Source organism: Haliotis asinina, chromosome 15, assembly GCF_037392515.1.
Source record: "Haliotis asinina isolate JCU_RB_2024 chromosome 15, JCU_Hal_asi_v2, whole genome shotgun sequence".
Lineage (NCBI taxonomy): Eukaryota > Metazoa > Mollusca > Gastropoda > Lepetellida > Haliotidae > Haliotis > Haliotis asinina.
In genome coordinates this window covers 51,110,857-51,127,849 of record NC_090294.1, presented here as the reverse complement: position 1 = coordinate 51,127,849, position 16,993 = coordinate 51,110,857, and the positions used below count along the sequence as shown (strand labels likewise).

General features: G+C 42.9%; 1 protein-coding gene across 1 annotated transcript in view; it reads right to left on the bottom strand.

Moving 5' to 3' along the window:
• Positions 1–16,993, bottom strand: part of LOC137265739 (probable methyltransferase-like protein 24) — a 22,259-nt gene extending 5,266 nt beyond the window's left edge. Inside the window, exons 1-7 of the mRNA XM_067801190.1 lie at positions 16,913–16,993; positions 8,112–8,313; positions 7,767–7,824; positions 7,553–7,669; positions 5,368–5,439; positions 4,144–4,315; positions 316–653 (exon numbers count right to left, since the gene is read on the bottom strand). Of these exons, the coding sequence (XP_067657291.1) occupies positions 369–653; positions 4,144–4,315; positions 5,368–5,439; positions 7,553–7,669; positions 7,767–7,824; positions 8,112–8,313; positions 16,913–16,975 (969 nt within the window). The 5' untranslated portion in view covers positions 16,976–16,993 and the 3' untranslated portion in view covers positions 316–368. The remainder of the gene's footprint in view (positions 1–315; positions 654–4,143; positions 4,316–5,367; positions 5,440–7,552; positions 7,670–7,766; positions 7,825–8,111; positions 8,314–16,912) is intronic.

Below are 16,993 nucleotides of genomic sequence, written 5' to 3'. Positions count from 1 at the left end.
CATAGTCACAGATTTTAGGACATTTAGGACACACAGTACCTTTGCTGCCTGCATGGACACTAGCTGGATTTACAGCATCCGTTCAGCCACTAATGATTGTTCAGACATACAGTTGGGAAAATGTATCAAAGTCCAAGTCAAATCAAATACCACTATGCCTCGGTTTAAAAGATTCCGAAATTGCAGCACCTGTAATTCAAACACACCCATGTCCATATATAAATACTGCAAACAAAAAGTATGGGAACAATGGGAACACACTAAACTTTGATAGTCGTGTGCATATACAAATTGTATATATCTGAGCCCACTTACGATGTCCCCATACCGACTCGACTCTGCGCATGACGGAAGCGTTATCCGGGTTGCTAGAAGTGGGTGTTGACGTAACTCATATGAGCCCGTAAGTTCCAGTACCGGTAATGATGGTACTTTCTGAAGCTGTACTTGTGGTAAAACTGGAATCCATTCTTCTGCAGGCTCATGTAGACTTCGTACATATCCTGGAAGTGATTTCTGAACGGTTCGTTTGGGAAGATGTGCCACTCCACCAGAAATTGGCGGATTTGGGGAAACAGTCCGTCCTTCAGGATGTTGGCTGTCACTGCCCACTCGTACACCTCAATATCAATCTTCAGTACATCGATCACACGCTGCCAAGTGAAAACAGAAACAGGTGGCGTTACACACTCAGAATGATGAAACTGTCTGTTTATGATCTGAACATAATTTATTGCATGTAATGTAATCTACAGTTTTTGTAGTTGAAAGTTGAAAGTTAAAACGGGAAATGTCGGTAAAACAAAGTTCGGCCTAACTACAGTCTCAGTGGCAGGAGGCAGGAAACGTACAACACGTACTTTATGAAGGAGAGACTGGTGCAGAAATGAGCAGTACAGACCATGACCAAGATATTGTATTACACAGGGAACGTTTCAAATCCCAATTTTGAAATTTGACTTAGCTCCACCATCAACGATAGTTGACGTGACAATAATAGCTTTAGTACCGAAACTATTAAGGATATAGCTACCATGGAGTCTCACTATCGCCATATTTCACACTGAGCTGTGTGCAATCACAAGCACGGTTCTTGATATGGACACGCCGATTGCTAATGTCTACACATAGTTTGTGCAGTAGAGGGACAGAGGGAACCGCTCTTTAGATATGGCAGGGTATATGATAGAACTAGAGAAGTTCTGGACCTGGCATAAACAAACAGGTATAGAAGGGGTCGTCTCAAAAGCAACACCAGGATCCAAACACAAATTGGATATCTTTTATAAGGGGATGTTAAGGAGAGCACTATATAAGATGTATGACAGGAAGATACCACCAACCTCCCGTATCACCAGGGAAGAGGTCATGAGGTCAATGATGCCATTATCTAGAACAACACTTATCACTGCTCTGTTGAATCGAATGACATTTTCAACTGCTTCAGAGTTTATATTTTGTTAGTGAGAAAAGAACTCTCCAATAATTAAGGTAGCATCTTTTAATAGCTTTATTTTAGGTTACCTTGGGGAAATAAATGTCAGGTATTGCACAATGAATATGCAGAGCCCAGTAATTTTGTTACAACATGACGTAAATGTAAAAGCGTGCATTTCCGGTTTAGACAGACAGCCCAAGCGGTCACATTCTGTGCAGCAGAGAAAGAAAGAATTAAATGCTAGTGTTGGGATGTTCACTCTTCAGGTAACTTTTGTGTCACAGTTCATATTGTATATAATATTTATACTGTTAGTGTAAATGCGCATGGTAGTCTTTGTAAGGAGGAATATTTTCAGTTTTCAAAGTGTAACTGTCAAGTCCATGCTTGAGTGAGTATATTATTATTTACGGTAACGCTACAGTTTGTGTAATGTAATTACGTATTGTATGACTTCTTTTCATGAAGAGGGTTTAATTTGTACATATCCCTCACTTCTAGGGCATGTTTTTAATATATGGCAATTTTCATCTCTTTAATTAAAGTCCATGAGTTTCAAGCAGCGCTACCTTTTCACGTTAATGCACTTCTCCTTCACTCGGGGATTATTTTGTGTAATTACTTCATACATTTTTGCAATTTAGACATTGTTTTGAGAGTTATTGGGTTTTAGAAGCTGTCGGGTCTTTTTATGTGGGATATATTACGAGCGCTTCACTCATTTTGAGTTTTAAGCAGTAAGCATTAGGTACCAGAAGAGTTACTCTCCTTGAAGAGATAAACATTGTTTGAAAGCAAGAGACAGATGGCGGTGGTATATTTTTCTTTGACAGATTTGTGTCAGTCTGTTTCCTGTATATAGGTTGGTGATATTTCTGTTTATATTTTTACAGAACTCCATCAATAAAGGTGTTAGAAGAACTCCCAGCCTAGCTGCTCTTACCCAGTTTAAACCAACTGCTTCCCGTGACAAGGGATTAAGAGAAAGGGGAGATAATCATAAAGTGTCTCATGAAAAGTATTCAATTCTCAGGAGCATATCTATCCCAGAAATATCTCCTAGTCGATGTTCAGATAGTGTACCTGAGTGAACAAGAATAACTCCACGAACAAAATATGGCTTCCCCAAGATGGTACATACAAAATTGCCGGAACCTTTCCAACTGGTGAAAACAAAAGCCTTATCATTCTTCACTGGGGCACGTGATTTTGAGGCGCGATCAGAATCGCGAGCGCTCGATCCTGAACGCCTGTGCTCGGACGAGGGCTCGTGAGCTCCCGCAAACCATCTTCGCCAAACGAACAAAAATGGCGACCATGTTTAATGATTAAAAAAAAAGATCACGCACCATCATTAGGTAGCTTTCACCTGACGAAGGGACAAGGACTAGTCAAGAAACGTTGTGTCAACAATAAAGAGGAAGTTGACATCCATAACATTTTGTCTTATACATGTTTAATGTCATTCGTCTCCACTCGCCCATAACCTCCAACACGAAGACGAAAAGCTAAAACACGAGTCACAGTATAACACGAGTAGGTCATGAAAGCCTTAATGTAACAAAGCGATCGCATCCGTTCAGGACCTATGCGAGCGCTCGCAAGAGGCAATCGCCCGGGCACTCGCAGGTCTGCACACTCCTCAGTGAAGGATGTGAACTCGGCTTTGAGGCCAAATCTTCATCTAGTGATTATCACCAGGGGAAGAAATGAGAGGCAATACTAACTCCTTCCTTGCCTTGCCAACCCTATCGTCATCGTTATGGATGATGCCAGTTATGATAACCGCCAAGGAACAGTTTCCCCCACCATGATACCTTAAGCCTGTAATGTAGGAATGTCTGGTCTCGTGCAAGGTGTCTTTTTAGACAGACAGAAACCACAGCACAACATATGGAGAAACTGAGACAGCACAGGAAACCTCTGTCTTCAGGTGAGACACGTTAGCACAGCAGCATGGCCAGGTCGTCTCCAATGAGACGGTGTGAACACTTCCGGCCATGTCAGAACATAACTAATCTGTTATATGTTCAAAGTGGGTCGCACACGGTGGTTAGGTTGGGGCTGGGGGATAGAGATACCGAACATAATCCTTTATGGGAACTAAACTGAGGTAAACGGCATGTCATCATAATTTAGAGATAATATCAAATCCCGTCGAGCTTCGGGTGGTCATGTCACCCATGTTTGGAGACATTTGATACGACGTCTGATTTAAGCTCGTCAGTGGGTATCATACTCTTTTACACATGTCAACATAAACTTTATGAAAGAAAGTTAGATGGTAATCATTTACAAGCATAAACATCTTGCAGACGCCCCTTGTACCCGTAGGCAACACATGCATTTCATGCCAGGTGAGGACTCTATAATGGACAAAGGCATGTCTGTATTATTGGACACTGTTGGTGCCAGGAGAGTGTTTTTGTCACTGACTTAAGTGCTGATATCACTGCTGTCATGGTTGTACTATTTCAGGTAGAGTACTTATTGAAAAGTATTTCAGGTAACGTTTGTACAGAACAGTAATTCTAATAAATTTCCAGCATCATTGAGTGTCAGTTGATGTTGAAAAAAAATGTTATGTATGTCATATATGGCGAACCAAGGTGTAGGATCCTGGCGATCTTAAGGGTGACAACTACTAGAATACATAATAAATTGGAGTGACAGTGCTCGTATAATACCAGCGTACGACTACACACCTTCTCGTGCCCCAGTAGCTGCATGATGGACTTCAGCGTTCGGACCTTCCAGCTGGTGGAATGTCGGACGAACCCGTCAAAATTGGGGTAGAATGAGTCTGTGTCGGAGGCACCCAGACCAATGTTTTTGAAGAACACTCTCTCGGAGTGTTTGTGGTCTGTTACCCCCATACTGAAACAGTGAGTGAGTGATTTGAGTTTAGCTTTGTTTTACGCCGCACTCAGCAATATTCCAGCTACACTGCGGTGAGTGAGTGATTAAGTGAGTGAGTGGCATTTAGCAGTTTGTGGCAATGTTTCCTTCAAAAGAAACAGCAGACAGTATTGAAGTCTCAGAACTTCTTCACCGTGCGACAGCGCAGACTGTTAAGTGCCCACGGCAGAGTCAAGGCCATTATATGGCCACAGGCCCACCGTCTTCACACGTGTCTCCCTCTGCTTTCACAGACTGGGGGACAGGTACAGGCTACTGGTCGAGTACAGGACAGACGTACTCCTGGAGGGCCCAGGAAACACCAAGGACAGATGGCCGACATGCCTGTCTGCTGTAGCTTCTTTCGAAGGAAACGTAAATGACCTCACCGCGTTTCAGTTTAGAAATGACGATCAAATTTTAAGGTGTTTCTATGCTGTGTGGTTTTTTTTCGCATACATTAGACTCATCCTGGAAGGTACTACTCGGCACAATGAACCTTGCAACTAACCGAGTCTAACCAGAATATTATTGAAAATCTCACAATACAAGGAGAGCAACAGTTATGTGAAGGTCACATTCGCCCTGGACTCTCAAGAACACCAACAGTTCTGTGAAGATCACGTTCAGTATATTTGTTCTGTCATTGTATTTGTTCTGTCGTTGTATTTGTTCTGGGTCACTCATTGTTTCAACACTCACACTGAGATTGTAGTTAGGCCAAACGTAGTTCAACAGATATTACACCCTTTCAAATATTAACTACATAGATTGTAGATATAAATGTGAAATAAGTTTTTCCCTATTTCCCTGTTTCCGATCGTACTTTAATATGTGGTTGTCCTCTTTGAGGCAAGAAGTCGATCGGATGACATCACGAGAAGCCTGCCTAGTCACAGGGAGACTCGCACGACCTCGGTTCTCACGTACATGTAGTTGGGTTCAGTCGGGCACGTTTGTGTTGTGGTGATTGCAAATTTAAATTCAGATACGGTTATACATATGGCCAGAACTTTCACACAAACACCTACCTTGGGTCAAAGCTGTACACAGTACACCCTCGCTCTGCCATCGCGTCATCGAAACTGAAGTCATTGCCGATACTGAAACGATAAATTCCAAACTGACACGAGATCCCTGATGTAGGATGGCGGACACTCACTCACTCACTCACTCACCCGAAGGAGTATACGAGACAGAGGTCCCTTGGATTGAAAGAAAACATTTCCTCTGGAGTAGGTATACATATTGTCATAATGTGAACATCATATACACATGAGCATTAATTAAGCACCACCCATTTTCATGCTTTAAGATTGTGTTGAACACAACACACTGGTCATTCATGATATGGAAACCAAACACATGGTTCTAATTTCGTTAACTGAACCATCTGTGTGAATCCGTCATCTAGCAACACTGCTGCTACTTTCGACTGTAATTTATTGACGGTCATATGGGGGCACTAAAAACGTCATCAATAATCATGTCCAAACCTATGGTCAAATGTCTGTGATCCAACGTACACAAAGTTCTCAAAACACGTTCACTGTTTAATCCTAAGCCAACAGTAATGGTGACATCAGTGTTTGGTGTATCCTCCCCTCGCGCGGATAACTGCTGCAACCTTCGTCCTCTCGCTGGAAATCAAACGCCGAATGCGCATCATTTCAATCCTCTGACATTCGTCATGAAGAGCCTTGAACAGGTGGATTCCTTACTTGAACTTCACGCCACAGATGGTCCCATAAATGATCAGGGCTTCTCACAGGCCAAGGTATTCTGTCAACTGCGTTGTTCTGCAAGTATGCGATAACAGCTCTGGAACGATAGGGCCTAGCCATTATTGTCCATAAATACTTGCCGACTGGCGAGGGGTGGTTATCAGAACGCGGGACAACAGCAGCTTCGAGGAATTTCCTGTTGGTATCTCCGACCATTGAGCGTCCCTTGAATGGTGATAAGATTCCGCTTACAGTTATAGGAGATCCCCCACCCCAACACATAAACACACACACACACACACACACACACACACACACACACACACACACACACACACACACACACACACACAAACTCATCACCCACCACCACCACCACACCACACCGTTACAGAGCCACCGCCAAAGGGTTCAGCTGCATGGATCATCCGCTGTCGATAATATACTCCTAGGCCAAATGTAGAGATATCATGAAAATCAGGTAATATGATACACCCAGCCTTATCACCCATACTGCATATCTTGACCATGCTGAACACCAGTGCTTGTCACCACACATTAGACAATATGATCATTCTCAAGCAGTTTGTTTATGAACATGTGGACACTGTTTCAACAGTGGACTGAACCCAGCTAGTTCTTAGTAATCTGATACCTCCTGTTGCTAGTTCCACATCAACAAGAATTTTTGGCGGGTGGGAGGTGTCATACTAATTACTGAATAACACGGCTACTGCTGCTGAGAGATCCTAAAAGATAAGATAGGGACTTTTCTAACATTTGGCCTAGGACTAAATAAGCCTCATTACTCCTTCTCCAAACTTGCCAACGGTCATCAGTAACACGAAGTAGAAAACGGCTTTCATCGGACCAATGGATCCTGCGCCATGTCCCCAGACTGTGGTTTTGCCGTTGATTACACCACGCCAAACACTGAGCCTTGTGTCTATCAGTGGGTAAGGGACGTCTGTTGGACGACGTGCACGGAGTCCAGCGGACCCGAGTGTCCTTCGAATGATGCTGGTTGAGAGACAAACACCCATTATCCATTGTTCTCTGAGGTCTTTGGCATTGGTCATGGGCCTGCGCCTCACTAGGCGAACTACGGCACGGTCATCACGGGGAGCGGTCTTTCTTGGCCTTCCTGACCGTGGACGATCCTTGACGTAACCTGTGACCGCATGTTTCTTTACGAGACGACTTATGACAGCGTGATTGATATTCAATCAGGACCCAATGCTGTGACAGGACAAACCAGCTTCGTGCATACCAATAATCTGCCATCTGGTATTTTCAGTAAGCCTACGCCTCGGCATGTTCAAAAATGTTAAATTTCAGCGCTGTTCACTTATTGATGCGTCGATAAGAAAGCAATGAGAATCTCTCATCCAAGAATTATCATTAATAGCTCTCTCAATCCATCGGACAAACTCACCCACAAACTTATCACTCGTTCACACCACTCCTCTCTAGTCCACTCCACTCCACTCACCCGAAGGAGTATACGAGACAGGGGTCCCTTGGTTTATAGTCCTCGTCCCAGCACACGGGCCAGTTGCCCATGAATTCCTTGTTCTGACACTGGTACCCGTCAGCGCTGTCCATGTCCCTGAAACACGTACACGACTACCACATGAAGCTGCTTTAGAAGCGTACTGTTCCCTTCCCCAGGTAGACCGAGAATGTCCCCAGTAAATCAGACTCACCATTCTATTAGACACGCCCACTGCCACCATTGTTTTACGTCGGTTCGAGGCGTTTCACCTGAAATCGAAATTAGTAAAAGAAATAAAAATCGTGCTGTGATGTAGCGTGATGGAGAAATGAGCTAACACCATACTATTAGATTTAGGGAAGTCTAGAGGATCAGTACTTGGATACTCCAGTCTTGACTTCACCTGGTTCAGTTGTGATGTGTACGTTAAACGATTAACGTCTTCTTAATGTTCTTCCTTTATGACTTTTGTTTTCACTTCCACGTGCATTTAACGCTTATTATCCACACCATCACCTGCTCCTCTTGTCGCAACAAACAACATGCAATCGCTCACCTTTCCATATCTCGCACAGGTCTTGATTGGCTGGGATCCTCACACAATCACCGTGTGGCAGGTAGATCACTATGGTTACGAAGCAAACAAGGCTGAGAGGAAGAATGATCCATAGTCTCTGCCGTGCCTTGACCGCCGCCCAAGCGTTTGTAGTCAAATGGACGGCAGGAGGGAACTTATCTAACAGTGTGCGACATAAGAACTGTAATAGAAAATACAAGTTGTAGTCAACTTACTATCGCTTCACACACAAAGACACAGAGGGAGACACAGACACGTAGACAGAGACACACACATAGAAACACACAGACACACTAAAAAACACAATATCACATTCAAACACACACACAAACACATACAGTCACAGAGACACAGACAGAAACACAGACGCAGACAAAAACACATAGAAAGAGACACAGAAAGATCCATCCATGCACAACCTCCCCGACTGTAGTCAGTGGTATAAACCATCGAGACACAACGTACACGACTGTAATATGCAGTATGACCCACCCAGACACAACCTTTACGACTAAAGTGATCAGTATAACCCATCTACGCACAGCCTTCACGACCGTAGTCCACAGTATAAACCATAAGGACATAATCAGTATTACCCATCCAGGCACAACCTACAACACTGTAGTCTACAGTGTAACCCATTAAGAGACAACCTACACGCCTGTAGTCTACAGAGTGAACCATTAAGACACAACCTGCACGGCTGTAGTCTATAGTATAACTCACCCAGACACAACCCACACGATTTCAGTTCACAGGATAACCCATCCAGACAAGCCTACATGACTGTAGTCCACAGTATAACATGTTAAGGACGTGACGTGCACGCAAGAGAGTTCCCCTTTACACGTACGCGTAGGAGTGACAGCCTAGTCACCAACAGAGAAATTGTGTATGACAGAGCTATTTATGAAAATGTATTTAAACAACATTTGCTACAGTCATTAACAGATATTCGAGTTATTGAACATGAATGAAAACGTAAAAGAGGATACTGAATTGTCAAAATATTGAGAATTATTTCCTATACGGGCGAGGACATCCCGTGTAATATCTTGTTGATATTAGCACAGAGTGCAATTTAGTGATTCTCGGCGTTGATTGGCCAATCGTAATTTTGTACATTTTCATTGGATGACGGAACTACTTTCACACTACTATGTTCATTCATAATATTCCATCGATGCATTGATAAATAGAACGTGCTGTAATCTCACTGATTCGGGTTCTTAAAACGGAACAAAAACAACACACAGGATTTCGATTTTGATGTTAATTAATTGCTTTATTTCATTAACATTACAGCGTCATCGACATAAAACATGTTTTGTAATAAAAATATGTTTATAATTGATAACATCGCCTCTTGTAAACAAACATGGCTACCCAGTTAACCAAATCAAGGTCAATGACCTGGTCAAGGTGGACGGAGACATCGCTGGACGTGTAATAAGAGTAACACAAACACTAAATACCTTCCATGTGTACGTTATAAACACCGAATATGGGGAAATGGAAGCTGCAAGGTACAGACTGAAAGTGTTGCCGGAAACAATCTCGAGCGGGTCGGCTTCTCATCAAGGTCACCACCTGCCTCAGAGTGTCATAAATGACTTACTGCAAGACGATTTTTTTGACCCCCAATCGAAAACAAAGGTTTTGACCGGTTTATTCCTGTTTCTGATCATGACACTGATCACTTCTTGGCTGCTAACGAAAACGAAAACACAATGAAAAAGACAAAACTGGACATGAATCTTGCTTACAGATTTCTCCGCGAAAGTCTGAATGATCCAAGACAGCTTGCAGATATTGCCCCCTATGAACTGAACACTATCCTATGTAAATTTTTCATATCGGCCAGGAACTCGGATGGTTCGGAATATGAATCGTCTTCCCTTCGGGAAATAGAGGGTAGCGTTCAACGCTATTTGAAGCGTCAAGGCTACTCGCATGTGTTAGCTGAATCAGTGCATTTCATGAAACTGACAGAGGTTTTGAAATCAAAACTCAAGTCATTAAAAAAAAAAACAAGGTAAAGGAAACCTACCATTCCGTGCTGATCCTGTATCCGACACTGAATTACAGAAACTCCGTGAATGTGGCCAACTAGGCACTAGCACGCCAGATTCCATTTTAAACACATTATGGTGGAACAACACGGTTTATTGAGATCTGCGAGCCCGCACAGGCGAATGCAGCGGGGTGATGTAACATTGAAAGTTGATTCAGAACCGTGATAAAACTCGGGACAGTGAACATTAATTTCACTCGAGACATATTTCCCGTAATCACTTGTACCTCGTTGGTTATTCTCTAAATATATGTTAATTGAAGTTACATTTGACGATATTCACCAGCGAATTTTACCTATGTCCATATTTTTCAGAAACTTACATTTAGGCTTTTCTGAAAGCTCATTCATCGTAAATAGAAAATATATATGGGGCTTTTGGTGCTCACGAACGTACACCTGTTTGTTACTGTGTTGAAATATGTTTAATTTCTTCGTAACTGCGAGAACCCTACCGTGTTTAATTGATTGGGGGAGTGAGTAATTAATGGGAGGTAACTGATGCCTGACTAAATTGTCAGTCAAAACCTCCGTCTGGTGAATTGCACAGTCTAATACATAGTGAGGTATATTTCTAGCGTTACAACAAAGAGGATATAATAATTTAGCACGAACTTATGAACAACATTTTTATGCGGGATATATCTTTTGTTGGATGTATAATAAATGGAAAACACGAATAAGAGAGGGGCACTTCTACCGATGTAAAAGCAATGCACCTGTGTGCAAGTTTTCAGTTTGCTGTCATATTAGTCGTTTTTTGACGACGATGTTGGCCCATTTGCCAGTTTCACAGACACATCATGTTAACATTTTCTGGAATCTTATTCAGTGGAAATGTGTCTCATACACGTACTTTAACGCATACAGGTCTGCTTTGAAACACATCTACTTTTCCCCCTACTTGCCATTGACACACAAACCGTCCTCACAGCCTCGTTAGGCCTACACCCTTCAAAAGCACGTCAAAAGCAGTCGGTTTTCACTTATGTGCCAGTTTCAAAGAAGCATTATACAGATATTTTCTGAAAGCTTAATCACTGGAGATTTGACTCAAAGTTAACTCAAAGTCTTTTCTCATTTCAACGACAAAAATACTCATGTCTTATCCGTGTTGATTCAAGCAGAGCGGATTAGTGCAGTCTCACTGCCATTCGCAGGTTCATGTTCTCCAAGTCAGTCAACACTCAAGGTTTTGTTAGAGCAGTGTTGAACATTGTCACACTCCACTGCTTCTCAACAGTCCGGGTGTGTATTCAATGAAATCATTCGACAGTCGTGGGTGTGAAGCGAGATCATACCGCGTCTAGCGTATGTATATCTATATGTATGCATGATAGTGCATAACCTTATCGGTAATAAAAATCCAACCTGCTACACTTTAGTCACATGAAAGTTTATTTTGATAGGTGGCGTTTTACGACTGATGCATGTGTGTGTGTGCGTGCGTGTGTGCGTGCGTGCGTGTGCGTGCGTGTGTGTGTGTGTGTGTGTGTGTGTGTGTGTGTGTGTGTGTGTGTGTGTGTGTGTGTGTGTGTGTCCTTGTTGTCATGGATATACAATTCAACAAGTTCCCACGTCGGCCTAACGAGATCTCATACTATGATATATGATCACTCAAAAAGGGAATAGACCCGTGAAGATTCCGGGGTAGAATAGGTCTCCATAGGTCTTCAGCAACCCATGCTTGCTATAAAAGGCGACCATGCTTGTAAGAGGCGACTAACGGGATCGGGTGGTCACTCGCTGATGTGGTCAACACAGGTCATCGGTTCCCAGTTGTGCAGATTGATGCTCATGCGGTTGATCGCTGGATTGTCTGGTCCAGACTCAATTATTTACAGACCGCCACCACATAGCTGGAATATTGCTGAGTGCGGTGTAGAACTCAACTCACTCACTCAAAAAGGGAATATCCCTCTGTCATCATACAAGGAAATAGCTAACCATTGTCTCACTGTTAAAGCACTGTTAGGCTGTTACATATAAAATGTGTAGAAAGAGGTAATATTAACTTTTATCTGTTTAGAATGGCAATACGGACGAAAACTAGATCCTTTCCGAAGATTGTGGGAACTCACGGGGATGAAAGCGGTGCGTCAGTCGGTGACCATCACCAACAATCCGTGCATGATCGATGAAAATCAAACGCTGCTGGTTCAATTCCCTAACCAGTATTGCCAATTTAAAGACAATAATGTACACAGTGTCACTGACGACGATGGAGGATGAGGCTCTTCCAGAATACCATAACCAGAAGAGAGAATCCTCAAAAAGTAGTTGCCAATCTCAAAGGTTGCTCAGTTAAACAGCAGAAAATATGATGATCATCCATGGACCGACGCCATATACTGCAGAAGCGGCATGCATCACCGTTACCACCACATTCCTGTACAAATTCAGACTGGCAACGCCCCTGGCACAGGCAGCACCACAATTAAAAATAACCTGTCAAGTCATGTCGTAATCTTCATTTTTATGATTTTAAAAATTAAAGAAAAACAAAACAAAAAAACATTTTGTTTTAATCCTAAATACAATGGTGTCAACTCCTAATGAAACAAAAATCGTCAACGATGTGTATCACACTGCCGTGAGCAGTGGACTGACCAAAGGCTGCGCTCTGTTGACGAAAATAATCCCCAACAACCAGCATCCAAACTCGATTTCAGCCTGCAAGACGTGGGCATGCTCGTGTTTGACCCAGGACAGCTACCAAAGACACGCACGTCAAGCAAGGGATCATAATAAATGTACAAAAAGATGGCCACGATCACGATGGTCGGCAGGGCATTAGTCAATGCCTTGACATTTTCCGGCAGCGATTTCATTTTTTTTTCTTATCTACGGATGTCGAACGTAGCTGAAATGGAAGCTGAGGAGAAACAACACGATTTGGCCGTGGAGTAACTGCAGTCTGTGCAAGCCAAAGACAATAAAAGTGTAATAATGCCCACAGAGAATCGATTTCACCCAAGACCAACTGGCACGCAAAAAGCACCCCATTGGAACTTCGACGATGCCGTGCAAGAATGTACCTGCTCACCGGTAAAAGGCTCTAACCTCTCGGTGACAATAACACCTCCCCCCCTCCCACCAATCTCCGTATTACATGCCTTCCCCTGACCGGGTGCTGATCTTCGTGACATTAGGATGAGCCGCGACCATATCTAAACAATTAGATTAAAATATATTTTGTGTATAAACAAGATGAAACATGTGCCGTATCACCGCAAGTACGTGCGGCATACACATGATATCCATCTTAAAAGGTTTCATCAACTGCACGTGAGAAACGTGCGACGTAAGTGTGAAATATCACTATCGTCATTGCAACAGCCCACGCAGCGGACGTGGTCTGAGGTAATCTCATCTACTGTAAGATTAGAGGCACAGGGGTTCCGGGTGGGTCTTAGATAAGACTGAATTCATCTGTCTGGACATCCGCTAAAGGCGGTTAGTAAGTCCCGGTGCTGAAGCATGTCACAGATAACCGTGCCCTCATCAACCCCCAAAACCATTCTTGCACGGTTGTGGTGGTAAGCGTTGCCACATTTGCCACCTGATGATACAAGCCACCTCTACGGCATGTATCTCCAACAACATCTTTCTCGTTAGAGATTCATTGACAGCATTCAGTTCTTGCTATCCTCATTCAACGGTCTTATGAAGGCCAACGAAAAGAAAGGGCTTATCGTGGCTAGATGAAACTGCATAATCTGCTGGGAAGAAATGAAGAATGCGATCCACAGAAAAACGATGAAAAAAACAGATGTGGGAAAATGAATATGCCAGTTGTCTCCTCTCCTTATGAAAAATAAGCAGGCTAGCCAAAATCTTGTACCAAACTTGATGACAAAAACAAAATATATTGTCGCTCGATATTTAGGTAGAATGAGTCCGACTTCAAAGACACAGGTTTGACATTCCAATACCTCTCTGAAAAGACAAACTCTTTTGGGGCTCTTTTTCGTTCATCCTTGATGAAGCCTTATTTTTAAAAAAAAAACAAAAAAAACAACAAAACAAGCCTTATACAGGTAACATGAATAGAACCGCTACTTATCATACAAATGCCGAGCCTGTCTTCAGTGGCAAGTGCCAAACTTGGGAGGACCTTCAGTAGGGGATTAAGGAATCTATAAAGAAAATGTATATCTCCTCCACCGGTTATCAGAGGCAAGGTAGCAAGTGGACCGTGGATAGGGTCTTGTATCTGACCATCCGTACAGCCAAGTACATTTCACTCCCCATCAAACTCACGGCCAAAACATGCCACTATCAATATCAACAACAGTGACAAAAAGTGTCTTAGATGCTCAGTCCCAGCAGCCTTACACGCTATGAAGGGGCATGCAGAACGAGTGGCCAAATATAAAGGGAGAAGTTGAATTGCAGTCACATCTTCTGTCCAGTGAAATTTGTCAACATCCCCCAAGACTAAACATAATGTCTTTGGCTAAGAGAAGCCAACCCCATCCACATCACCAAATATCATTTTGAAAAGCACATCAATCTACTGTTGAAAAAGACTCATGTGTGCTGAATTAAAGACCTAAGTAGGCTAACAGGGCAATTAACCAAACATGATGGAAAGTCTTTCTATTGCCTTTAGTGTCTCCATGGATTTACAAGAGAGAAACACTTGGATGAGCATATCCCCTTTCGTCAAATTCATGGCCCCCAGCGAATTGGTCTGCCAAAGGAAGAAGACAGATGGTTGTCATATGAGCTCAAACATGTACAGAAACAATTGGAGGCTCCCTACATCATATGCGCCGACTCTAAGAGCTTACAAGTCCCCATCGCCAGTTTTACTTCACGTCCATGCTTATCGTTCACTGAGAGACTCACCAGACAACGACCATGTGGTTTCACTTACAAAGTAGGTCTTATAAATGGACACCCAAAAGCACCCATAAACTACAGAGGTTTAGATACAGCCGACAAATTTATAGACTGTCTGATCCTAGAACAGGAGGATATTGGGAGAGGTTCAAGCATGGCGAGTCTCTTCACATGAATAGATATGATTGACAAAAGTTCAAAAAACGTCACCCACATTCACATCTGTCAAAAACTTCTTGACTTTGAAAAACCTGCACGAGACCACTGTCACGTGACTAGGACAATTCGGGCTGCTGCACATGGTGTTTGTAATCAGCACTATACATTTACAGGACAAAATCCATAACTTGAGGGGATATGACAGCCATTTGATCTTGCAGGCGATTGGGAAAATCCAGAACAAGGAGAGCAAGTGTATACCCAATAACATACGTCCCCTTTTCATCAGAGTGTATGGAATTCATAGACTCAGTTTATTAATGGCCCAATCAGCTTCAATAGCTCCGGTTGTTCAAATGACTCCAATGGTCCATCTATCTTCTTAGGGTCCAATGGCTCAACTGACTCCAGTGGCTCAACTGGCTCCTTATGCTCCAGTGGCTCATTCAGCTCCAATTCAATGTGCTCAAATGACCCCAATGGTCCATCTATCTTCTTAGGGTCCAATGGCTCCACTGACTCCAGTGGCTCAACTGGCTCCTTAGGCTGCAGTGGCTCATTCAGCTCCAACAATTCAAAGTGCTCAAATGACCCCAATGGCTCATTTGGCTCCAATGGCTCAATCAGCTCCAATATCTCCAACAGCTCCAGGTTCCTGCTTATCGAGGTTATTCAGCAGGTGAAAAAAATACTCCAGATGTCTAAAGTTCACCATCCCCCTCAACGCATCCCAAGGTCCTATTGACGCTGTCAACCTCAATATGATGACATTAAAGCTACAGTCCACCCACAAGTGGAATTTATAGAACGAATTGTCCATCGAATTTTCTAGTAATAATGCAACACCTCCGTTACCTTTCGCAGCTATATATAACGCTATGGGGGGATGACAGGCAGGGGTGACGAAAGTCCTATAGCGTTAACATAGCCGAAACTGTCCCCAAACAGTTCGTGACATTTTATCGGACAAAAGATTAATCGAGTGATCAAACTAATGTTAGACAGAAATAATCAACTTTACATCTTGTAGAATACAAGGTTCATCCATGGTAATCTATTCAGAGCAAATGACAAAAGCGAGAGATCTGTGGTCGGGAAACCTGTTTAATCACGACTGTCAATAACCACCACGCTTGGGGATTTTACGGGACGCTTTAATTACCCCGCACCGTATCCCCCACCCAATCGAGTTGGTTCCATGGGGACTGGATTAATTGGGTTCATTCATTACCATGGAGAGCACCCTCCCGCCTACAACAGACAACAGGGTGTCTCGCGTACACTTTACGTCTCAGACTGATAACATACCATCCAGGCACAACCTACACGACTGCAGTCCTCAGTATAACCAATCTCCTCCACATATGACACAGTCCGTACCTGATGACATAACTGTATCAATAAATCAGTGATGTCTGTTTTCAGAAACCGTGAATATAACCTTACCAAGTACATAAATGATGACAATGTATGTGGGCTTGACTCACTCAAACTCTGCCTGTTGAAGATTATTACGTGAATATAAAGCTGGTACATGGAATGTTGCTTTATCACGTTACCGCAGACATGAGACTGCCTTCAACTAATTAGATATCCTTCTTTGATATTCATTTAGAGGGTGGATCCTTATTTGTAGAATGCAAACACTTCCGCACGCTTCTGTGTGTGTTTCTGTATCCTTATCATGTGCATCACTTACTTGATAACAGTGTAGGAACAAAACCCGAAGCATCTCTCTGCACTGAAGAAGTTGTTCCTCCATGTATTGTCGCCCTTCCCT